Genomic DNA, 27,420 nt, shown 5'->3' on the forward strand with positions numbered 1-27,420 from the left:
GTGATTTTGTTTGATTATTATATTATTATTAAACTATTGTGTCCGGTGCCTTAAGATTAAGTCGGATTTTATGTTTTTATTATAATCTAGTTTTAGTTTTATTTGACAGGACTTTTAAGAATATGGCCCCAAAGATGCATTTTAAACAATTTATAACATAAACTGTTATTATTCCCTGTTTTTTTTTTTTTTCATTTTAAGTTGAAATGAGGTTAAATAAACAAACAAAGAAGATAATTTTGAAAAATAAAAGTCCAAAAATATACAAAAGGGTATATAGGTTGCTCCAATTTGTGATCCTAATAAGAAAATAAACTGAGGAATTAAAATTATTTGATAGAAAAAAGGGGCTTTAGAAATATCACAATAACATCGAAAATCGAAATTTAAAGAAAAAAGATGCAAAAGTCAAAGACAAAATAAAACAACACAATGAATTAAATGAAAAAATAAAATCAAGATTAGGAAACCAATAAACACTGTCCGACTTCACACATGGTTACTGCAATGAGTGCTTATTCGTTTGCTAGTTAATCTTAAGAAAATGTGGAATGCTGCTGTAAATATTAGCATTGGCTCATGGCAACAAAAGAGTGACGTAAGCTCTGCAGCACTTTCAGATTTCCAAAATATATGTCTCTTAAAAATGATGAATTAAGGATAAAAACACAGAGACACGATTTATTTATTTCAGTGATTTGATACGATGCTTTTTCCATAAAACCTGAACAATTTCACTATTTGAGTAGCAGTGGAGAGAAGACATGTTATAAAACCCTTGTGAAAATCTTTGCAGAGGTAATAATACATTAAATACACATACAAAGTTAAGATGAACGTGAAACTTGAAGATTTATAGACCACCTGCATACACTGTGATATATGATATGTGATTTTGTGATGGATACCAACCTTTTTGGTAGTCTTTACATAAGTCTTTTGATACGTCTTTTTTTCTTTTTCTTTTTTTTAAATAATCAGAAAATGCAACGTATTTGTGAAGGGGTGGGGCCAGTCAAAGTTATTCAGCAAAGAAATGTGACGAATACTTTAAAATACAATACAAATACATTTTTTTTTTTTTTACAGAAAACTTATTTAAAGGAAAAACACAATCACAAAGCATATTTTGATTAATAAATATTATATTAATCTGATCAAAGCAAAAAACTAAAAAACGTTTGTATAATTTTATGACTGAATATTCAAGAAGAAATTGGTGATGTAATCTAATTGCTGTGTTGCATGGGTTATTCCAGGCATTCTGGTTTCCTCCTACAATCCAAAAACATACACAGAGGTTGATTGACAACTCTAGAATCCCCATAGGTGTGAGTATGTTTGTGAAAGGTTGTGAGTCTTGAGACCGGCCGACAACCTGGTCTGGGGGTCCCTGCCTCTGGCCTGGTGTGTCAGGGATAGATAAAGGAATTAGGGGTAGCAAATGAATGAATGTATTAAAAGGCTAATGACAGGAAAACCCTTGTGCAACAATATTATATATAATAGTAACCTTTGGCCACTGACACCTCTGAAACCATCATACATGATCTCAAATGGTACTTTTCTCCTGAAGGTAATCGCAAATATCAAGTGGTATCAAAAAGATTAAAATTTCACATGATAGTCTGTTGAAAAGAACAACTAATTAACTTTGACTCTACATTTTTTCTGGTTGAAACTTTTTGACAAGTAGATTTACTTATACTATTATTTAATTTCTCATAGTTACATTACTTTTAATAATAATATTTTAGTAATATGTATCTATAATTTGTCAAACGAAAAAAGTGGCGCTAGTGTTTACTTGCAGCTTCATCAACATTTCACTAGATGGCGTAGTTCGATTTAAAAACGCATCGCGAGTGGCCCCATGTTTTTAATGGATTTAAGGCTCCTGCTTATTATAGACATATTAATTGTGTATATAATTTAAGCAAATAATCGACTTTAGAGACGTTTAATTAAAGAAACTTTCATTAAATGTGAATGTTTAATTTGGATCACCTGTCCTCTGAGCGCGGACGCATCTGTGGTTAAGTTCACTCCTCCTTCTCCTCCTCCTCTCGCTCCAGGCCTCTTCTTCTCCTCCTCCTCCTCCTCCTCACTTCTTCTGGACACTCTTCAATGTGGCTCACAGGCTGTGAGTGGCACATTTGGACCAACAGGAGCCATCCAAGTGCGCACTCTGGCTAAAGAACCACCACATGGAAGTCAAACTGGCCCCTAAAAAACAACCGGGAATGACACCTAAACACTAGGAAAACTGTTTTTTTTTACTCTGAACGATCATTTTGGTTTGTGGAGGATTCCTCTGTGCGCGCTGGAGTGATGGTGGCGCGCACTCGCTTTACGCACCGCACACACCTCCACTTAAACATGGATTAAACACCTGGATCTACATTTTTAAACATCTGATCTCAGAGGGAACTGGAATGGCAGCACTCAGGAGGAAATTCGGCGAGGACTACCAGGTGGTGAACACCAACAGAGCCTCCACTTTCTCCGCCCCGGTCAAGAAGAAGCGCCAGCGCTTCGTGGAGAAGAACGGCCGCTGTAACGTCCAGCACGGGAACCTGGGCGGCGAGACCAGCAGGTACCTGTCCGACCTCTTCACCACCCTGGTGGACCTCAAGTGGCGCTGGAACTTGCTCATCTTCATCCTGACCTACACGATCGCCTGGCTGGTCATGGCGTCCATGTGGTGGGTCATCGCCTACATCCGCGGGGACCTGGGCCACAGGAACGACCCGGACTACACCCCGTGCGTGGCCAACGTCTACAACTTCCCCTCGGCGTTCCTCTTCTTCATCGAGACCGAGGCCACCATCGGGTACGGGTACCGGTACATCACCGAGAAGTGCCCCGAGGGCATCATCCTGTTCCTGTTCCAGTCGCTGCTGGGCTCCATCGTGGACGCGTTCCTCATCGGCTGCATGTTCATCAAGATGTCTCAGCCCAAGAAGAGAGCCGAGACCCTCATGTTCAGCCAGGACGCCGTGATCTCTCAGAGGGACGGGAGGCTGTGCCTCATGTTCCGGGTGGGGAACCTGAGGAACAGCCACATGGTGTCTGCTCAGATCAGGTGCAAACTCATCAAGGTAAGAGACACAAGTTTATGTCTTTACTTGATTCCTTTAGAGATAAAAAGATGAAACTATAAAAGTGAAAAGAATCAAAATGTTGATTCAAAGTCTTCAGCTCCACAATATTCATAAATATACTTTTTGAAGTTTACTTTTCCCATAAAAAACAGAACACAGCCACTCTTTAACTAACCAATTTAAATACTTTTATTTAGAATTTCTTATTTATGTTCATAAATCTACTTTTTTAAAGTTTACTTATAATGTTTGTGGTTAAAAAAAAAAGTTCTTTAAGTAAAATATTCAAACACTGTCATTTAGAATGTAAAGCACTTCTTTGAATATGATTTAACATCAAATTTTTTTAACACAATTCAAACTAGTGGATCTAATTGTGAAAGTTGACCAACTTACTGTGTTAAATCATGAAGTATACATTTAGAAAATCATCATTTTATTTGTTGTACCAGAAGTTTTTTTTATGTGCGTTCGTGTGTTTAAAATTTGATTTTCCGCTATTTTGGATAGATGGTCGGAGCTTTCAGTTATGCAACAGAGCATGTGTGGCCAAAGTGATCAGAAGGTTTTTTGATATCTGTTCCTGTGATTACGGTTACATGCTGAAAAAACTTTTAAATTGTTCTGGTGGATAAGTTTAACAATCATCAAGGATCTGTTTTAACCAGAGATAAGCATAACCAGTGTCAAAACTGTGTCAAGAAACCAAATGGTTTGGATGATTGAACGCCTGCACCGAAAAACTGCCCCATTGTTCAAGGCTTACACGGTAAAACCGTGTTTAACCAAATGTAATCCTCGTGGTTCTCAAAGTCCAGGTGCAGCTCACTGTGCCAGGATATCAGAGCGGAGAGAGAGACAGCTGCTAGTGTTCCTGTTAGTGTTGAACCATGCAGTGCTGCAGCTTGTCTTTCTTGTAGCCGGGTTTTCCTGACATCCTCGCTAAAGTGTAATTCAAGAATGGAGGCCAGGGAGCTTCTCACACACCAGCTCAGATCAGTCGATTACAGGGGAAAAAAAACTGTGCTTGTGGGAGTGAGTCTCGAGACATAAAGTGAGTTTATGGCAGCCATAAAGGATGTCTGCGTCACCTCTTACCGTCAGGGGGCTTTTTTATTCATTGCACAGTGGATGAGAGGAGTAACAATCTTAGTCACATCTGCGGTTCCGATGGCTGAAGAGTAAATGATGAGTACTGTAGTTAAAAAAACAACATCCATCCATCAATGACCAGGGAGGCATATGGGAAGCATTTTTGAAAAGGTACCTGGATGTGAGATGATGCTTGTATCCAGGATCTTTTTCTTTTGGTCACTATCTAGAGGTCAGATTAGGAGCATAAATTGCCTTTTGGCTCAGCTCTTTCTTTACCACGGCAAACAGATACAAATCCTGATCTAACACATTGTCTTTCCCAAGATGTTTGAGGTTTGTGTTTATACTTATAAAGTGTTTTTTCCCCATTAATTCATTGCACATCCACAAAGTTGGCAAAATCATGTCGTATTCTATGAATTGTCAGCTTGAAAAAGTGAACCTAACTATCCTTAACTTATTTACCAACTAGATCAAGGGTGGTCGATCCAACTTTATAAGTAGAAATACTTGAAGAAGAAAGTAAGCCTCAATTTATATACTTGTAAAATGTATTTAACATGTACTCATGTACTTTAACAAAGAAAAACAAAGGTAGAACTGAGCAATGACACTATACAGATGAGCTGTTTGTTTACATTTTATTTGTAGCTTATGGATATTAATAATAAACCTATAATCTATAAATAACTATAGACAATGGCAAGATTATAGGAAGAAATAAAGACCTTAAACTAATAACTTCAACATGTTTTGAACAACAGATAAAACAAGTCTGGACAATGTGTTTTTGCTTTTTGACCCAATAATAAATCTGTACTTTTAACCCGTCTGATCTAGATCCCCAAAAATAAATTCAACAAAAACATATAAACTATATGTGTTTATAGAAGTGTTTTTTCTCGGTGCTCTGTTAAGCTTGTGTTGTTGGTAAAAGTTTTGACTGATAACTGTTGTTGTGCCGATCCAATTCAATATAAATCTTAAAGTATATATTTCAGCAATTTCTACCCTTTTCATTAAAGTTTACAAATAAAATAATCAAAACATGCAACTTTTGATGTAATCTAAATTGCATTAAAATAAAAAAATAAAAAACCTTTGTAAAATGATGACTTAATAGAAAATACCAATATTAAATATGTTAAAACAGCAAGGTCAAAGTTGTGATGTAAGGATGAGATAAGAAAGAATACATTATGAAGAAGGCAAAAATAAATAATAAAACATTAGAGATATGAAACACAGGGAACTAGGTTGAACATAATATAAGAACAATGTGGCAATTTTTATATATTTACGAAACATTTCCAACACCAAGAAAAGAGAAGTAATTTGTTCCTGAACTAGACTCTAAAACGCCCTCCCACGCATGACTTTCTCTTCCAAACACAGGATTGAAAATGACCCGGCACATGTCCAGCCATTGTTGTTTCCCATGAGTAAATACGAAGGTAAACGGCAAATGAACATCGCGGCAATGAAGCGACGTAAACAAGCTGAGACGGAGGTGCTATTGACTCCCACCCTCTTTCAATTATCATAACTGAACCACGTCCATACTCACGGTGCCATAAAGAAGACAAGCAACATTAGGGAGGTGTTTGCAGCTTGTTTATGTCTCTCATCTTCAACATCCAGCGCCGCCACGCTCTGCCTAATGATGCGTTCAGGAACACGAGGAAAGAGAAGAGTGCACTCATTCTGACTTGGGGAGTGAAGAGCACAATTAAATGTCCTTTTCCATGATCAGACGGCTATAAACAAGAAAACATCCTCGAATGTAATAGCAGGACATTGGGAAGTAGGTGGAAGTAAATGAACGCCAGAAGGGAAACAGAGGTTAGCGCTTGAGGGCAACAACGGTCATTGAGTTGTTCTCCCTGTGCTTGCGTGGGTTCACTGTTGGCACTGCCTTTTCTTCTCACAGTCCAAACACTGACACTTGATGGAGGACTCTAAATTGTGAGTGTCTGTACGAGTACTTGTGACCGGCTGTAGCTGGGATAGACTCCATCCTTGTGTTTGGCCGTAAGCTCAGTGTGTTGGTCCAGACTCCAGAACAGTTTTATGTTACAATGGATTGGCTCATCAAAATATTTAGTAAATACAGGCTCCATTTCTGAATCATACGGTGGCTGGGAAAGCTTGCAAAAATCCTCAATGCAAACACCACATCGTAACCGAAGAAGCCAAACAGAAATGACCTGACTAGTTCAGAGACCAGTTTTGTTGCGACTCAAGGGAAAAGTATTTTGGGTAAACTAAGTTTATATATAGAAAAAAATGAAGATTTATGTCAGAAAATAACTTATTTTATGACTTAAAGGGCACTAATATTTCTCTTAAACAGATCTTGGACCTTTATCAGTATGTTCCTGTTTGTACAAAACTGTCTTTTAACTGAAAAAGTAACAATGTGGTTAAGCCTTCCCAACTGAAAACTATATAACCACACCCAATCTGTTGTGATTGGTCAAGCATCAATGTTGTCACTTCACAGCTTCAATCCTGGAAGCCTCCACCTCCAAGGGACTCGTTGTATAAACAAAGCAGGGCGCGATTACAGCTGGCTGGAGGAGGAGTTAAGACCATTATTTCACCATAATGGACTCCGCTCTCTTTACCTCTCATTCGCCCAGTTTGCAGACAGGGAGAACTTTATAAAGTAATCACTTTAAAACATGGTCATGATAAGATACTTACTGTATCTTGGAGATGTATCTTCAACATGACAATGAGTGAGTCAAGAGAGATGAATTCAGACATGCCCTTAAAACGTACTTACTTTTCTAATTGTTTATCTGGAATCTTGCAAAATTTCTGATTCAGTCCCCTGGTCTATCACCAAAATTTGCCAATATATATGTAGCTGGACTGCAGGTTCTGTTACTTCTGTTGTCGCTTTTGAATTTGTTATGAGTTCTTGAGAAGCATAATCAAGAAGAGTCTTCAAATTGTATTATTCTCTTCTTGCTGACTCCACCTCTCATGGAAATTGAAATCAACAAGTTAAAAGTCAGTTTCAGACTCCACCTGTTACATGACAGACAGGCATACACGCGCTCCTGGTGCAGTCCCGGAGCAGACGTGTTGGTGGTGCTGTTGAACTGCTTGGCTCTTAACACATAAACTTATATCTTTCCTATTCAATCAGAGAGCGACAGTTTGATTAAGCTTCCGAGATAGCGTTATCCACACACTGAACCTAAAACTGATGAAATGAATTAACCAGGCTGTTCTAAACTCTACCAACTCTCTGTGCTGTCAGACTGGTGAGATATCAACAGGCTGTTCTTTTGTTCTCCAATGAATCTGTTTGTTATTATCGGTAAAATTGTTTGCTTGAATAGACAGACATGGTATGAAAAATGCTGTGTAGCTTCAGGTCATGAAGCTCGAGTTTGGTCGAAAGTCAAGGTTCATTTTCGTGCACGGAAATTAGTGTCACTGATGATTTAGGTTTGTCGGAAAATTAAAAAGCTGGACAGATTCTTCAGAAATGACTTTTTCTTGGTCATTATATCTCCCAAGAGTCAGTTTAGGATCAGACCTAGATATACTGACCTACAGGGACAACTGTATTTTTACCTCCACTCCACACAAGTTGGTTTTCATCTGATTTCCTGATGGAGATTCTAAATCAAAAATAAGGCAAGGGGTAATTTTCAGCCTTTTAGCAAATGTCTCCTAATATTATTCAATCAGAGAAGGTGGAATACAGGTTTATTTTAATTGTGAGAAAAAAAAAAAAAGTTAAAACATCAAACAAGCTTTTTTACTATTTAAATAAAAAACTATCACGAAAACCGGGCCCAAATTCAAGCAGAGCAGAGGGACTGGAAAAAAGCAAGAGTACTTTTAAGAGTAAATTATATAAACAAACACATAATAAAAATTAGGGTAAAAAGTGATTTCTTGTCTATTTGAGTGAATCTAAAATAGACAAAGATAAAGAAAATAAATAATTGCTGTATTTGCTGTGGATAATTTGGAAAAAAACAATTTCCCGAAAGAGACCACCTGAGGGATCAATAAAGTTCTACCTAACCTAACCTAACATAACCTAACCTAAAGAATACCCCCCAAAAATGTAGCAGCTTATACAGTGTACGGCAGAAAGAAACTAAAAAGGAGAAACTAAAGGAACGCAATAAAAGCAGTTCAAAGTTGAACTAAATGAATCTACTAGAAAAGCTAAGACACCAGGGAGGTCGACTTAAACAGCATAAAAGCACAGACGGTCTAACACTGCAGACATGAACCATGAAACCTAAAGGGCAGCTAATGTGAAAACCCAACTCTTTTGACATGTTTCAAATGTTGAAGTATTGCTCTCGAAGATGCAGTAAGTCCTTCATCAAGACCATGTTTTAAATTATTACTTTATAAAGTTCTCCCCTGTCTGAAATCTCAGCAAACAAGTGGTTACAAGAGTGGAGTCCATTATGACGTAATAATGGCTTAACTCTTCCTCAGCCAGCTGTAATCAATCTAATGTAGCTTTTTAAGTGGGCGGGGCTTAAGCAAATTGTTAATGTAAATATTTCAATGAGAGTTTTATACGAACAGACACATACTGATGAGTACAATAGAGGTCCAACATCTATTTGAGACAAACCTAAATCAACACATTAGTTGAACTGAAGTGGCAGCTGCAGGGGCTTGGATTGAGGATTGGTTCCAGCCAGGTGTCGGACAAAGCGGATCACAACAAAAGCACGACCAATGAAAGCTGCTATACGTCAATGCTAATTCTATATTAAAGTGTTTTGCGTCCAAGAAAAATCTGGTGTTGTACTAGATAAGAATGTAGGTGCTTTTATTTTAAACTTCCAAACGATAACTCTTGTATATTATTGTTGTATTTATTTTTTTTGGCACATGCATTCACTTTCCCTCAGTTTTTTATGGCCGAACACTTCATGGCTGATTGGTTTAACAACTGGACTTGTTGCTCAGGTGACATCTTATCACAGTGTCAAGCAATATGATCCTGACATCGATCCTGTGTGCACAAATAGCCTGGTTGCCTGATTCTATACACCTTTGGCAATGAAGGGATGAGAGTCACCTGATTTCAATTATTTGGATAGATAAGCGAATACAGGAATACATTTTATTTATTTTAGTAAGAATGGATGATGAATGGGTAACGTTCTTCTTTAGCATAAATCAAGTAAATAATAGCTTTATGAGTTGAGTGATGGACGTTTTCTTTTAAAAGGGTTAAAAAAATGAATGACTCAAGTTTGTCTGTTGATGCGAGTAAATGCGTTTCAGACCTGAGGCTGTCTCTGGTTGCCCTGTGATGGATTGGAAACCTTTTAAAGGAAAGATAGAAATGATTCACTAAAAAATGTGAAAATGGTGCTCCTGACTACACTCTAAGATGAGTTTAAGGCACTGTAACGGAAAACTTTAAATGTATTGTAAGTACTTAAAAAAGGAACTTCTGAAACTCATAAATTAAAGCACAAATATCTAGAGACGTATTATCCCTATTTAATGAGTCAACCAAGTAAAAAGTATATTAAGAATGTGTTTCAACAGCTTTTCTGTCAGTTCAAAACAAACCCAATTTAGAAGGTTCAGGCTGATTGATAGGCGACGTTATCATATTGTGATCGTGTGACAGTGAAGCATATTGAAAGTAGGTGTTACTGCAGCAGAAGTGTCACCGGCTGTCGTCATTTGTTACGGAGTGACAGCAGACAACATCAGCGCTTCCACCGTCGCTGTCATGAAGATTCGCGGCGCGAGCGGCTGAAGCGCAGCAACCGCCTCGGAGCGCACTCTGGCGTAACATCCACAGCTGAAAATGTGATTCTGGGATACACTGAGAGGCGGTCATGGGGGTGCGAGGGCATCAATTGATGCCCATGGCTAGTGAAGGAGCAGCTGTGTTGGAGGAGGGAAAAATAGTAGATAAAAAGGAACATTTCCCCTGAACAAGAGGAAATAGAACCTTCTCCTCAATGGGTTTAGAAGATTGAGGACTGGGTTTCAACATAGGTTTAAATGTTAAGAGTGTGATAGGTATTCAATTGTCTAAAAGACAGTGAAAATATATTGAATAGGAAAATTCTTCGCTTTTTCATTCATGAAAACCGAAGCTTAAAACCATCTTGTTTGATAGTAAATGGCTTTTATATACAGTATGTAGTGCTTTTCTATTCCTTTTTTCAGCACCAAAAGTTCTTTACACTGAGTCATCCATTCATTCAAACACACAATAACACACTGATGGAAGTTGGATGGGTTAAGTTTAGAAACGCTCATTCCTAAATGGGATTGAACCCACAACTTCGCAGGCTACAACCCAACCACTACAAACACATTAGTTTTCGGCCACCGGGTTACTTTGACCCTGAGATAACACAGTGTTACGCAGCCAAGTTCTACAATTTAAACGATATTGTATCTCTGGCAAGCACCGAAGAATTACTTGAAGCAGTGCAAGATGCAAGTATTGTATATAACAATATCGTGGCTCCTCTGTTGCACCATTGCCACAAACCAAAAGTGCATTTGTTAACAAAAAAAACTACTGTTGGGTTGATTTCCCGCTTCCTGGTGAGTTCAAAGAGTCTCCAAGTACGTTGTATAAAAAACATCCTGTTGACAATCACAGACTCTCTGGGAAAGTTGCCCAGTCAAAGTTATATAATGAAGAGCATCATTAAAAGAATAGGGTGTGAGTCATGCCTCTTCAAAATAAAATCAATCATTACAAATGTATTTTTATGTAGTGCTGCTCAAACACACACAAAAATTGGATTTCTCATTCTCGAACAGTCTCCTGGATGTGAAGCTTCATATAAAAAGGAAACAACATATTTAAAAAACTGAGCAACCTCAACCTCACAAGTTCCACATCTTCAACTTATACATGAGTCAGGTTTAATGAATGAATCCAGTCAGAGAAGAGCCTGCCGACTGAACAATAACACAGAGAGTAACGAGGTTTTGAACGACTTGCCAAAAACACTTAAAATCCCTGGCCAAGGTCGGAATTCCATGACAGATGTTCTAACTGCCGCTCGTGTACGGATGGACAAACGTTTCCTGTCTTCCTGAACCAATAACATCCATCAAACCTGCAGCATCTCACACAAGGACACTGAACACTGTGACTGCAGATCCAAACACTAACCTTGTTTACGGTCAGCGCGACCCTGACAGGTTTGTCACTGAGAACAAACAAGAAATTGAGTCTGAAAGGGAAAGAAAAATGTAGGGATCGTCAGGGAGAATGGAGTCGAAGCTGTGAACGAGCACAGGAAGCGACTTTACTACTCACCTAGCAGCTGAGGCACATTCACAAGGCAGTGAATGTGAATATTTTATGAATGATAGTGACAAGCATTGCTTAACATAGTCAAATTTAAAAATACATTAAATAGTTAAAACTTTAAACAAGAATGCCCAATATAACATGATTTCATGCGCATAATTAAAAATACATTCAATGTTTTATTTTGGAAACGTGTATAATAATTGTTTATAGGTTTTCTTCTCAGACATGGAGAACTGATGAAGTTTCCCAGTTTCACCACTGTAATTTTCCCTTCATGGATTCTACTTTACTACGGACAATGTGGTGGTTTTGTGTTGAATTTTAAAGCAACATGCTTGCATATTAATGAGAAAGGTTTTTAATGATTCAATATAGTGATTGTATGAATAGTATCCTTAACTAAAACATAATTTAGAGAGCTTATTTAACTTCCAAGTTTTGATTTTTGATTATTATTATTTTCAAATATATGATGAGATGCCTTATTTCAGCATTTGAAATCGTTCAAATGAGACAGTAGCTTTCCTGGAATTGTTTCCATCACTCAGGAAAGCAGGCAAAACAAGCTAAAATATCTCCTGCAACAGTGTAGCTCATAATTGCCAAAAAATAGGAAAGAAACAGATCATTATCTGGAATGCCATCTTGTAATCTAGTGTTCTTTGTTTTTTAAAACATTTCCTGGATTCTTCATTTAAATACAATCAAAAATCTTTTGGTTATTTTGCGGACAGACGGACATAGATGCACATCTAAACATGGTAGAGATCGTTGTTGAAAAATGACACCAAAACAAGTCATTTTTCTTGTATGGTGGTTGTGATGTTGTTCATTTCAAAAGGTTTCATGGTTTTCAACAGCTCAGTGGTTTGTGTAGTTGGTGATGTTGCTGTACGTAACTCTATTAAGGAAGTTAAACCTGGTCATCATATTGAGCGAGTCAAGTTCTGTAGCTTCAACAACATGTTGTGCCTGAAATAAAACCCACATTTAAGAAATTCTCAGAGTTCAACGGTTTAATGAACTAAGATTATGTCATGTTTATTTATTTATTCCTACATTTTTGAGAGGAAGATTTCTAATTATTTATCAGTCGGTATACCTTGACACAATTTAAATCTGAAGGTATTGACTACGTGGATCAAAAGATTCTTTAACATTTTTCTTTCATGATGATGGAGACATTTACTCACTGGAGGGTGCTTCATTGAAGCACACAACAACAAGGTTTGGCTCTTTCACTTGTCAAGGTTAAAGGAGCATTAATGTCATTCATTGCATTCTATAATGGAGTTAATGGGGGGGTCAGAAGAGATCTATACGTTTCCACATTCGTTCCATTAAGAAAAGATTCAAGTCGTTTTCTAAACATCTGCGACGTTGTAGAATCCTTTACAGCAACTGCTCTAAAGAGACATTCGATGTGACCCTGAGTAGCAATGAACTCATTTCATTTGACCTCACAGTTCATCTCACTCGTCTGTGAAACGTCGGTCTGGTTCAGCTCGTTCGCTCGCAGAATTGATGCTGAAGTGTTGAAGCCCGCGCTCTTCGTCTGACTCGCCCGGCGACCTGATTGCCTTCCATCTCCACCGCCTTCTCCCCTGGCTGATTAATGGAGGTCCAGCAGAGTGTGATGGGACTTCCATGGACTGTTCGGATGAGGCCACTTTAGAGGAGATCAATTTGGATCTCGCTGAGCTTCATCCATAGGAGAGTGGTTCTCCTGAAACTCACAATCCTCACTGGCATTGAGCAAGGGAAGCAGCAAATTCTTCGCTTCATCATTTGTAATGTAGTTCTGTGGGGGGGCTTCCTGTCTTGATACCTCTTCACTGAGAGGAGTCTATCTGCTGAAACACAATACTAGAAAAACCCAAAAGTATTTCCCATCTTTCTCTGCGTCTAAACGGAGGCAGCAACTCATGAGGGAGGGCAGCTGCATCCAACCTGGCCCCTGTTTCGAACCAAAGAGACAAGCGTGATATCACCCACCTCAGGGGAAGGAGGTCAAACGATGATGTCGGTCTTGGATGGAGCACCTGAAGAAAGAGAAGCCCAGAGCGAAGCCGTGACCGAGCAACTAAAATAGGATGTTTTTTGTGCCCCTGCGAAGCTTGTTTAGTCACATTCAGTCAGTGTGAGCTCGCAGGAGGAAACACACCGGCCACTGGGAGGGTAAAGGAAAGGTCAGGAGGGACGGTTATTCAACAAGAAAGCTCACTTGAGGAAAATATATTTACAGATTAGAACAGCTTGAGTAAGAAGAAGCATTAACTGTAGCCAGTTCAGGAAGCTTAAGTGAATATCTAACTCTCACTGGTGAGGACAAAGTAGCAGATTATCCCTCAGTTTTACCGAGAAATATTTTATTGCTGATGCCAAGAAGTGTTTCTGTTAGCCATCTGACTTCCCAAATGCTTTCAATTTTCTGGATACTGGCACCAGGAAGAGGTAAAAGATGGCCAATCTGGACCCAGGATTTTTTTTTGTTCTACAGTTTTATGTGCCACTTGGAAAAAACAAACATTGTTAAAAAAACTAAATCTAATAATATAATTGAATGTACAATTCTATGTATATGTGGCGCCAAATTATGTTTATGTGGTTCATTCCACATTGTTTTATGGTCGGTAGTACACTATTACTGCAATTTACTAATTTCAAGAAAATAAATAATCTTTCAATTAAAGGACAACAACAGTGGGTTGAATATATGTTTTTGGTGGAGATGAGCTGCCTGTTGATGGTCTCAGCTCTATGAGTGCTCTTTTAGTTGTACGTTGTTGTATTTCCTCCTTAAATACCTTGTTTTTCAGGGGTCAACCAAGACAAATGATGAATTTGTTTGTATGCTAATACTGAAGCAGTGAATATCACCTGGTATAAAAGGTTGATTTAGGTTAAACCCTCTATTGGACACAGGTATTCAAACATTATAATTATTATTATTATTATTAATTGTTTTTTTACAAGAACATTAGGTAGCCACGTTTGAGGGCCATGGTTAGTGGCTTCTTCTAAGCCCTTGAATGGGCTCCTGTACTTGCTTTTTTCAAGCCCATTTGTTTTTGGGGATTTTGTGCGGTTACTTGAAAACCCACTGTGACTATGAACTACTCAAGGATTCCTAATTTTGGGATTATGACATGATTAATTAGCAGAACAAAAACAGCATTAAAAAGGACCAGTAGCCAACCTGCTCATGCAACCAGATTATTAAAAACCTAGAATCCTCCCAAGTGTGATCACAATCCTTATTAATATCGAGGCTGTGTTGTGTCTCAACGTTTTACAAATGATTGTAATGTTGCTACGAAACAGTTTTTCAAGTTTGATGAGATTAGCAATAGTAATTTATTAGCTTTAAAAGACAAGTCTTCCATTCTTCTAATTCCACAAAGAGAAGTTATCTTCACAACACTTAGGATAAGGTAAGGTAAAACTTTATTGATGATGATAGGATGATGTCTGTACAATCCTGAGCTCTAGTTTAACCTTCCTAACCAAGTAAGAAATTAAAATTCAGTTTAGATAAATAGAAAACTATCAATAAGGGGCTGAAGCCAAGGGAACTCTTTTTTTTTCTCTTTTCATTCTTTAGAGCATCTTGTTAGATCAGTTGTAAATGGTTTAAATACAGTTTAAAAATGGTTTGATTACAGTTAAAAGTCTCTTCTATGTTGTTTAATAAAACCATAATTGTATATGACTTCACAATGAAATTCAAAATCACACTGTACACTGATATAGAGGGCGAGATGAGATTGAAACAAACAATATTCTACTGAAAAGCGTAACAAGAAATGATGTTGATATCCCGGCGAATATGACGGTGATTCAAGGGGACGGTGTACAACGGCACCAGCGACTATTCCACTGAAATAGGTGAGCACATTGACTAAACCCAACCAGACAGGAGAGGAGAAGATACGTCTTGATGCTCTCCCCGGCCTTCATCGGGGTAATTAAATGCTTCCGCACCAGTTCACTCTCTGTGGGCAGAAAGTGTCCAAACACACAAGCGCTTGCGTGTGAAGTGACACGTCTGTGGTTACAGCAAACAAATCTCTGACGGCAGACACAGAGCTTCTCTCTCAGAAACTTTGCTTTTAGCTGTGTAATATAATTTAGGATCTTGTTAGATAAAGCTCTCTTTGATAATTACAGTGTATAGAATACTGTGTGCTGTCATTCCAATCCTTTTATCTCCTGCTTCCACCTCAGTAATATGTGACGCATTCAATGCACTTTGCTCTAATTCAAATGTAGGTGGGTGTAGGGGTGGGGGGGGAACCATCCTGAGGGTCTGGACGCTTGGAAGTGACTAACAATCGCTGTGAGCCATCACTGGTTATTGGATTGCAATTTAAAACACCATAAAAGTCTGAAACTAATTATTGCAGACTCATCTAATATTCTGGTGCCGGTCGAATGTTCATTCTTCATCTTGCCACGTCAGAAATGTTTTGTTGTTCTCCTACTTTGGCTGATACTTCCAGGCTGAATAAAAAAAACCAAAAAAAAAACATATTCTCTTGCGACAGACTTGCGTCCTGTCCAGGGTGTCCCGTGCCTTTTGCCCTATGACTCTGGGATAGGCTCCAGATCCCCTGCGACCCCGACCCCGGGATAAAGCGGTTGTCAATGAATGAATGAATGAACAACATATTCTCCTTTTAAAACAAACTAAAACAGTTGGCTGTAGGGATGAGTAAGGAGACCTTGTACCATGATGGCACCAGTTTTGACATAAATGGTAGTTACCAAACCGAATAGCAACTCAGATAAAAGTTGCGTCATTTTAGTTTTCAATTGTCCTGAAAGGAAATCTTCATATAAAATCAATTAAAAACCCATTTTAGATGCATCTAAATAGTCAAACTTGAAATCTATCCGCCAAAATAAAAGTAATCGCAAAGACAAGTATGTTGGAATGAAAACCTAGTTCAAGCACTAATTGTCTTAAGAAAAAACGTAAGGAAAAAGTTATTGGACAAAATCTTGAGGGATTCTTTAAAAAGCATTTCAACATTAAAAGCAGAGCACCAATTTATGTATATTTAGTACTTTAACATGAGGATAATTAATGAAATAAATATTTTACTGAAATATCACACAAGCGGCCATCATGTACCAACATGTTGCTGTTGAAAAACACCAAAATTTCCATTTAAATAGGTTTAAAAAAAAAAAAAAACCGCTCTGTGCTCAACTTCGGCGCTAATCCTTTAGCTTCAACTTCTCCCTTGGACCTGCCAAAGAATAAGATGAGGAATGAGAGGAAATCCAACTCCGTCTCCAGACTGCTGGAAGAATAGAGGAGAGGTTATGCTTGCAACCAAGGCTATACCAAATTATGTTTAAACAAATTCCTGCGACTAAACCTTAAATGAAAACCTAGATTACACCTGACAAGTGAATAACAGTAGATGATGCACATGTTCACTTGGCGCAGTACATTCAGAAGAATAATTAAATTGAATGTGCTAATTACAGAATGAGTAATATCTCTGATAAGCATCAGGGGGTTTGGACCAGCAACTGAATAGCCCCGCAGCACAACACACTCAAATTGGTTCAGACGACAGAGAATGCCAACAGTGTCCACTCAGAGCCTCAGACCCTTTGCACTCTAACACCCCTTTCGTCAGTCTGTACCACCCATGATGCATTTCCTGTTCCTGTCCTGTCAGGCACTCATGTGTCACGCCTGTTATCAGGTACTTTATATGCTTGATATAGCTGTCTTCACTGGGTATCAGGAACAAAATTCACTCCCTTCCTAGTGAATGGAATGACAGTGATCTGATAGAAACTGCATCTTAAAAAACACAAACTCAATGTTATACCGATTAACTGGTTGTTGTGTAGAATGTGCAAATGAAGTCTTTCCAGCATGTATTGTTAGAGCTGTTTTTCTTCTCCAAAAGACAAGAGAGCAAGATTTTAAAAGGCTTACAATTAGTTGGAGAAGATTAGTTTCTTATTTGTCATTTAGCTTACCTTCTGTTCCTACAAATGTCTCACCATACACACCATGATATAGTTAACCGTCTCATTTAATTATTTATTAAATAATTAGTTATTCAGCGCCCCCTGTTGACCTGGGGTGGATCTTTTTTTTTGACACAACTGCCAAGGATGAAGTGGTCATTTGCTTCCCTATTGATGTAGTTTGTCGTCAAATCATCTTTCTTTTACATAAGTTTATTGGCATAAACACTGACTCTTGTTAAAACCATTGTTACTTTGTAATATTAATAAGCACTTTTGTGTGCTGCAGTCTCGACAGACCCCCGAGGGTGAGTTCCTTCCTCTGGATCAGTGCGAACTGGACGTCGGTTTCGGGACAGGAGCCGATCAACTCTTCTTAGTTTCCCCCTTAACCATCTGCCACGAAATCAACACCAAAAGTCCGTTCTTTGACTTGTCCCAGCGCTCGCTGATGAACGAAGAGTTTGAGATTGTCGTCATCTTGGAGGGCATCGTGGAAACCACCGGTGAGTACTATCCTAATTTAAAAATGTAATTACCGTAAATTCCGGACTACAAGCCGCTACTTTTTTCCTACACTTTAAACACTGCGGTTTATACTACGGTGCGGCTTATTCATTTTTTTTCCGTGGCGGGAAAAACATTTTGCTCAGCAACAGTAGACCAATAGAATGAATGAGTAACTTTGTGTCAGCAGCTCCCTCCCGACTACGAGGAGAAACTTACTTCATTCCGCACATTCACTCAAACAAAGATAGCGGAGAATTCCATCGGGCCAGATGAAATCATAAATATGGATGAAGTACCTCTGACGTTTTGTAACGGACCTTCTCACATAACTCCTCGAGAGATCGTCACCCACACATTCTTCATGGGGTTGAGCTCTGGTGCGGACTTGGTGACGCTCCAGAGTGACAGCATTAATTATAACAACACTGACCACACATGAAGCCGTTATAGAAGTTAATCAAAATACATTTACTTAATAACATTTAACAAAAAGCGCTCCTTAAAGGAGGATCAATCAAACATGAACAAAACAACGAACACCCACGACACCCCACAGTCAAATCCCCGCGATCAGTGTCCAATGTTCAAGTCCATTATTGTCCAGAAAAAAGGCTGCGTTAAGTGAATCCTATGTGAGGCGCAGAGACGCAGGACGGCCCGCCGTGAAGTCGCGTTATCAGCGCGCAATCACTGCGTTACGATCAGGTGGAAAAAAGCAAACTACTCATCCGTGTTTCCGGCGTGATGAAGAAATAATTCCCCGGTTGAAGGACACGGACAGTTTGTCAACCTGCCTCGTGCTTTTGTCGCTGGTTCCTCGTACTGTAAATATCTGAACAATGCTTAAGAAGAATAACACAGTGCTTTATTTATTTAAGTGTAAGAAATGGACGTGAATTACCGGTAGTTCATTTTTTTGGCTGTTTAAACCTGCGGCTTAAAATCCGGTGCGGCTTGTACAATTACAAAATTGATTTTCTTTCTAAAATTTGAGCATGCGGCTTTTAATCGGGTGCGCTCTGTAGTCCGGAATTTACGGTACACTATACAATAATGCTCATAACAATTTTTCTGATTTTGTACCAATCATTTTGAATAGGGATGGTATTTATGTTTATGTTGTGAGGCCAACATTTTAAAAATAACTTGAGTTGACAAATTGTAAGAAACAAGGCTGAAAACCGTTACTAAGCTTTGATAATTAACATAATTATCAATATTGCTATTTCTCATATAATCTGTCTTTTTTTCTATTGATCAATCTGATAAAGGTCTTGAAAAGTGCAATACAGGCATTTGATTGGTCACGTAGAATACTTGTGGCTTTTGCCATCTTTAATGATGTAAGCTAAGTGCAAAAATTCAAAGGCAGCAACTGGCAAATATTTTGGTTTTAGATATTTTAATGGTTTTGCATTTTACAACTAGTTTATTAAACGGCTGACTCATTTGTAAAAGAAGCAACGAGAAAAAGTAAAATTGAATTCATTGTTCCACTCAGTAGAACTGAAATAAAAACAAGAAAAAGGGGAAAATTTAAGGAAAATTGGCAAAAATGTTGGAGAGAAGAAATGTTTAGTAGATGGATATTCGGAGAACACAAATGAACTAGACAAATTAGAAACACAACTAGAACCCAAAAAATAGAAACAGTTATATCAAGGTTGAGATTTGTACACAGGACTGAACAGTATATTGTGAGTTGTGACAAACTAGAAATATTGAAAACTTAATAACTAAATAGAGAGAAGTGAGAAAAACATGAATTAGTAATTTAAGAAAGATGAAAATAAATGTGGATATAAATACATATTAATTTCAAATTCCAAAGATTAGTATTTTTCAATTTAGTAGTGCAATATTTAGGAGAACTCAATTATTGAAAAGAATATAAAAATTGGTTAGCTATGCGTGTAATACTAATCATTATAGTCATATAGCTATTGATCCACACACCATACCAGTAGGTGGCAAGAATGCTCTTAAGTTGTTGGCCAACCGCCATAAAACAAAAAGAGTAAGAATATTTTTTATCATGTATCATACCAATTCATGTATCAAATCAAAGAAAGCAGTGTGAAAAATTGATTTTGGGTTAAATAAGTCGATCATTGGTGGATTTTCCAACCGCTGTCGTGGAAGCCACATTACTCACTGATTAGCTTGAGTCAATACTGTTTGTACATTCTGAGAACAGGACAGCAAGGCTCCACCTCTTAATTCAATAGTTGCCTTAGTCAATTCAAAATTCAATCTGTAGTGGTGGGAGAGGAGGGTTGGTGTCGTGGAACGCTACAAATGGTTGCGTCCGTGTAGCCATGGAAATGTATCGGTACGGAACATAAGGCTGATGATGATGAAGGAAGAGACAAGGAGGGACAGAAAGAGATTGTAACTGAATGAACCGAGAGAAGTATTTCTCTACAGTGAAGGAAAATAACTACAGGGACTACAGCTGACTTCATAGCATGTACTGTGTTTTCAGCAAAGCTATTATGATAAGATATTCTTACAATCTAGGTTCCAAAATCTCATTTCCTCACCATTGCTGATTTGTATATGCAGAGAATGCTTGCATCTGTTGAAAAACACCAGATGAGAATCAAACAGTGATTTGATTATCAGGCTTATTTGATCACCACAGGACTGAATAATAAAGGCCGATGGCCACAGACACATGTGTTGCTGTGATTAATGTCTTTCACTTAAGGATCCCCTGAACCGTTTTAGAAGGAGGCGCTAATACTGAGTTGACACTGAAGTTGTCTGGAAATCAATGCCAAATAATATATATCTTGGAATAAAGAACTGGATGAAGTTTTGTGTTATCTTTTTTAATTTGCGGTGTTGGGATTTGGTTGGTGAAGAACAGCTGTGGCACCTTCATACGCGGAGGAAACTAGCGGGATAAGAAGTTCAACAAAGGGGTCGGCAGAACATCTGGAACAGTTTTACATTTTTAGAAAACCAAGCATGGTTACTGAATAATATTTTGAGAACTTAAAAGGTCCATGCTGTGCAAAAGTCTTTACTCCCAGCGTGATGACATGGTAGAAAGGGGTTGGGTGGAAGCAGCCAAGAAGTGTCTCAGTAGGGTGTTAGAATAGGTATTATTTGGCAGTTTGAACCTGCAAACATGTGCGTCTCATTGTGGGTAAAAATAGCAAATGATCCAAGTCAGTGTTAAGAGTTATAATAGGATATCAAAACAGAAGGTCGTCTATGCCTGACCTTGGGTAAGATAAAGGATGACATTAGCAACATGAATAGTAGCATTTTTAACATCCCATGGCCCACCATTCATCATGGCATCAAGCTGCCGCTTTTACAGCTGCTTGCTTCAGCCAGACCTGACAGATTACTAAACACTTGCTCCAAGACTTATCAGCCTCATCTTAGTGGTATTGATTTTGCTTTCACAGACTAAACAAAAAAAACACTTGAATAATCGCTCTGCATAAAAAGGTTATGTATCGTAATGTGGCAAGCTAAGCTAGCATGTGAGCTAAGATCTACAGAATGTGCCAGAGCAAAGTAAATGATTGTACGTTTTATTTAAATTGGACATTTAGACAAAGACTCAGATTGATGGGTGGTCAACTTTCTGGTGGCCGAATCAGCAACTTGACCAGGGAGGCATAGATGTTCTGGCCAATTCCACCAACTCATTTCAGAAGATCCCTAGTCGATTTAATCACTCCAGGTGGGCATGGGTCTGCACCTTGACCTTATTCCTTTCAAAAGCAGATCGCCTTCGCAAGATGGAGTAGGGATCCTGACAAGTAAAAGAGTTAAACACGACGTCTGCGCACAGACACCAGTCACTTCCCACCCGGGTCTTGTCCTTCGATGTGAAAAGAAAGATGAACAATCCAGAGTATGTTCTTGTTGTTTATTCACCACTTCCGAGCAGAAGAAATACAAGATTTCTTAACGATCGACCGGGCACTCTCCTTCCTGCGACTCTACAAATTGACAGTCCAGGACAGAATGGCCACCAATCTGTAGAAAGCTCGCTCTATTTAAGTCAAATTCCCCGCCTCGAAGGTCGGGTCTTCCAGCCAAATTGTTCTTTCAAAGTTTCCTGTGTCACGTTGCCCCGCTGAGAGAGTTCACCCCCTGTCTGCTGTTAATCTTATTATTCAAATGTTCATGGGCGGAGTTCACATGTTGTGGGCGATGTTTCCTGTTCTCTGCTTCCCCCTCTGGTGTCGCAAGCTTCGTCTTACGTCTTCCGCCCCCCGGGGTCTAGTCTTTTGTATACAAATTCAGGTGTGATTAAAGGTAGACAAAAAATATAATTTTATGTGTGTGTTTGGACAAAGGTTTCCCGCTCTTAGATCAAGCCGAGTATATTGTATTTTTCTACTTTTACTTTAAATTGATTATCTTTTAGCATTACTTTAAGTATTGCGTATACGTATACAACAGTTTTAATCTAACACAAGTAGTAGCTCTACTCATAGTAGTAGGCAGATGTTTGAGCTCCTTGTTATAAATCGAGGGGAGACAACAGCTACTACCTAAGGACACTAAATTGCGACGCTCTTTCATTCACGACCATGGATGATAGTTGTCACACATCGGAAAATCAAGAGCTTTGCCTGTTGGCTCTACTGTCTTGACCACTTCACAACGTAGCGCCGCATAATATGATGCGAAAGATACTGACATCCTGTGGTTCCCAAAGGTTAAATGACCAACCGGAAAGAACGTTGACAGTTGACCATGTTGACGACCACTTCCTCCCTTTGTTCTGAAGGCTCTTCTACCATTTGGTTGAGCACGGTTTAGTCGTGTTCATCGGTCTCGCTTGATCACACACCAGCGCTTCATCGTCATTGCCATTTTAAAATAACACTGCAGCATGTTTTATAGTGGCACATTGTAATTAATGTCAGAGGGTAACGTTGAGATAACCTTCAACTTGATCCTCTTAGAGTAAAATCTTCAACCTAGAGCAGAGGTGGACAATCTAATTTCCGGTGGGGCCACAGTATATAATGGGAATGTCTGTTAAATAATTGAATAATTTGACAGATTAAAAAAAAACTTCTGCTGATTCCTTGGTCTGAGTCACTGATATACTGTAACTTAATTAGATCTTAAGTGCTATGATCTTCTTTGGAGAGCTCCTAAAGAGGCTTTAACAAGGAAAGTGTTGCTCTTAGTTTAATATCTTTCTCTAAGAATAAAACGTAAGACGGGGCCGACCCACTCTTCAGATCTATTCAAGTCAGGGAAATTGCAGTTTTAAAGTGAAGCTTCTTACTAGTGAATCTTACAGTCTCTAAGCATTGGCCTTTTAATTAAATCAAATTTGGTTTTAGATACTTTTGTTTGGAATCGCCAGCATCATGATATTCTAAGCCAGTAATGTCCAACCTTTTTCCCCAGGAGAGCCACAATTTTAAGAGTGAAATTAACGTCCTCAGTGAAAGACAGGAAAGACATTTTCCATTAATTAACTAGCATTGGTTGAATTTTGCCCATTTTACAAGTGACTGCTGGGCGCATGGCATCGGCTAAAGGGCCACAAATGGCCCCAAGGCGGCATTTTTGACATACCTGTATTTAACAAATGAAAGCTAAGAAGTCTGCCACCAAATGATTTACATAAAATACTCTTCAGGGATTCCTCGCCAACTGTTTGTGGAGCACCGCTAAGGGTTTTTTTTTAGTCCAGGAACATTAACCAGATGGTGAAACAGCCTGAAAGACCAGGCAGGAGTTGCTCTGAAGCTGCCAGCCTTCTTTGTATCCTTTGATGAAGTCTGCTGGGGAAATATCTGCCAGGTGTGTCTTGACCTGAGATGAGCCCGTCTGTTAACTAAACGCTAAAACTCGCATTTTTGCTGAGAAGAAAGAAGGGAGGTTTTAAAAGGGGGTGAAGATAAATCCAGGAACTGCAGCAGGCTGTGAAATAAGTCGAAGAGTTCATTCTGGTGTTAAACTGAAGAGCTCTGGATAAAGCAAGGCCAATCGATTGGGAAAAAAAGGTGGTGTGAGTGCTTATTGATCTTACGACAAACATCGAAAGAATTGTGGAAGAGCTGAGGTCACAATCTAAAAAAAACCATATCTTTAAAAAGCTGGATACACTAAAGACACATCCACACAGTTTTGTTCGTGTTTTTTTGAGAAAGGGTGCAATCAACTAGTTTTTATGTTATGTTACATTATGTCATAATGTAGCCGTTTCAGTTTCCCTAATAAACAACTCATGTTTTGCTGCTCGACATTGTTTTTCTGTCTATTCCAGATTACAATCTGGATCCTTTAGACTCCACATTATTAACTGGGTTGAACGAGCAGGTTTGAGAACACTACCACCACTTGTAGCTCCATTGGGCTTATTTTTATCAGGTTGATAAAATCCTCCCAAAAATAACAATTAAGTCACAGGTGGAAGGAACAGAATAAAAAAAAAAGAGACGTTTTTTTCCTGCCCCCATACCTACTGATTTACAACATTTATTTACAAGGCATGACTTCAGGTAAGTAAGTGGAGTGACCTTTTAATTCAAAATGCAGCTAACGTAGTGCAAATCATTTATTGAGCTCACCCACCCCATCTTTTGTAATGTATATGCATTGGATGCACATAAAATGAATTGTGTTCGCAGTTACTACACAACACTAAACAGAGTAAGTCGTTTTTTTAGTGTCAGAGCTCAGTCAGTTGCCATAAAAGTAGATCAGTTCCCTCCAAATTCTGAAATATTGAATGGTTAAATTGAATACATACAAATTTAAATGTCAAACTCTATATTTAAAAAACTAAATGTATTTAACAATATTCAAATTACTAAATTAAACTAAAAAAGTAAACTTTCAATATAGAAAATTATTCAGTTCCTTAAAATAAATAAATAAATGCTTAAAACAAATACAAAACTTCAAAGATGTTAAATGTCAAATTCAACCATCTAATAATATTTAAAAGTGATTTCGATTTAATTGTTGGGTTTAAAACATTCCATGATGGTGTGGAATAACTAATGAATTCTATGTTGTTTCTAGGTATGACCTGTCAGGCCAGGACGTCGTACACTGAGGACGAGGTGCTGTGGGGCCACAGGTTCCTGCCAGTGATGTCCCTGGAGGAGGGGTTCTTCAGAGTAGACTACTCCCAGTTCCACAGCACCTTCGAGGTCCCAACACCCCCCCACAGTGTCAAAGAGCACGACGATAAAAACTCTTTGCCCTCGCCGGCGTCCACGCCGACCCCAGCCCTGACCGACGGCGCCCGGCGCGGCCGCGTGTTTTCGGTGGACTGCATCAACGTCATCGAGGAGAGGAACAGGCAGGGCGGCTCGAGGGGTCGGCTGCCAAGCAAGCTTCAGAGGATGAGCTCCTCTGGAAAGGAGGACCTGCAGAGGAAGGTCTTGCTCCTGAGCTCGCAGCACTCCGAGAAGGCCTGCAGCACCGGAGACCTGCCACTGAAGATCCAGCGCCTTAGTTCCTCACCTGGACCAGAGCCCGAGAATCGCCTGCAGCTCAAATCACTCAAGGTGGGGTTCGAACCAATGACACAGTCCACGGGGGATCTGCACAGTTTACAACCCTCGTCCACTCCGGCGCCACTCTACAGTCCCTTACTGTCGGCTGGAAGGAGACCTGAGGACAACCTGCCCGCCAAGCTGCGAAAGATGAACCGCTGAGGGACCCCAGAAAAGTTGTGTGCATGGAAACATATTTCCTGAATTCCTTTCGACTGTTCTAATCTGACTATATCGAGACCAAAACTAAAATGACTGTGATTGGGAAAAGACGGTCGAGCAAAGAAGAAGCTGCTCAATCTTTAGCACCTTCAAGTCTGCAGTAATGCATGTGAACACGGAATCAATAATTCCATGTATAAAACACCACACTTTCAGTTTCAATGATATGGAGCTGATAATAAAGGATTTCTCCTCTTTATTTAAAACATGTTCTTTTCATTCTCGCCCAAAAAAACACTTCTTAATCAGTCTAACAAAGCAGTGAGGCTTTACAAGACCTCAGTTAATTGTTGGTGATTTTAACACTGAACAAAGCTTTATTTAATCACTCAGAGAGGACGATAATGACAACCTCGGCCGAGGGCCCGTGTTTAACAGAAGAAAAGGGGGATGACAGAAAAAAAAGGTTAGATTGTTGAGGCTCAGAATAATAATTGGTTTAACTATTAAAAGGACAATAGTAGTTGACCAAGTGAATTATCCTCAGTACTCACATTCACTGAGTCCCTGGCGTTACAAAAATAGTCACAACTGGAAGGGTTTAAACATGATTTTTACAGGATCATAACTCTTGACATAGATCGAAATAAAGAACGAACCATAAACATTTCAAGTCAATAGAAATATGTGTAACAAAAGGAAAAAAAAACAAACTGTTAAGATGAATTTTTAAAAATATTTGTTTCTTTCGGATTCATATAATAGAAAATCACATCAGGAAGCAAAGTGATCATTACATTTTGTTACTTTATCTTGTTGGCAAATGAACAACCATAAATGAATATATAATAAATAACCTTAACCCTTGTGTGGCACGAAACAAATGTATTTGTAAGTAAGTAAGTAAGTAATTTATATTTGTAGAGCGCTTTTCCAGACCAGGGTCACAAAGTGCTTAAACAATCAAAACAATACCCAATAAAATATATACTTAAAAGGTCAACATAACACTGAGAACAACACAGGAGTTTAAAGTTGACCCTGAAAGAAACTGGCAGCCAGTGAAGAGATTTAAGGATCGGAGAAATGTGAGTTCTTCTACTAGAGCAGCTCAGAATTGTCGCTGCAGAGTTTGGTATCAACTGCAGGCGGAGGTGGTATTCTTTGTGTTGCAGAGACAAAACAAGGGTCAATTAACTGACTTTTCCACTTATATTTAAAAGTATTTTTTCACACGCAAGGAAATTTCTTGGAACCAATATTGATGATAACCAAGTGAGCCCTTCCAAACTTAAGTTTGTAAAGTTGCTTCAACTAAACTCAATGGATGGATTTAGATGCGTCTCAGTATTAAATAGGAATAAAAAGTAGACAATCGGCTTGTTCAAATGGATGATAAAAATGCTTTGTCAGCAGTAGTGGGTCACATAGCTCACACTCTTAGAACACAAAAGCTACAACTTTATCAACACGGCAGCATTAGGAAGATAAAATCGATGTTTTTTTTCATGAGTTTCTCTTCACAGTCAGAGGCTGCCAACACCCACTCAAACTGCACGGATGCTGTTCCTTGCATGTGGGTTTGTCTCTGTGTGGGTTTGTCTCTGTTTTTGGACTAATTTGCAACACACATGCTTTGACACTGTTCTCTCGCTGCGCAGGATTTGGAGAATTACACGAAAATGAATGGAAATAGGCTCATTATGATTCATTGAAGGCGTTTATTATCGCAGCTGAATATGGCGCTTAA

General features: G+C 38.7%; 1 protein-coding gene across 1 annotated transcript; it reads left to right on the top strand.

Moving 5' to 3' along the window:
• The first annotated feature begins 2,157 nt into the window (after window positions 1-2,157).
• Window positions 2,158-27,420, top strand: LOC148065319 (G protein-activated inward rectifier potassium channel 1-like). The gene is made up of 3 exons (XM_087809057.1): window positions 2,158-3,101; window positions 17,786-18,002; window positions 25,030-27,420. The coding sequence occupies exons 1-3, from the start codon at window positions 2,436-2,438 to the stop codon at window positions 25,668-25,670; spliced, it is 1,524 nt and encodes a 507-aa protein (XP_087665183.1). The 5' UTR covers window positions 2,158-2,435; the 3' UTR covers window positions 25,671-27,420.

Source organism: Callionymus lyra, chromosome 15 (assembly GCF_982586985.1).
Source record: "Callionymus lyra chromosome 15, fCalLyr1.hap1.1, whole genome shotgun sequence".
NCBI lineage: Eukaryota > Metazoa > Chordata > Actinopteri > Syngnathiformes > Callionymidae > Callionymus > Callionymus lyra.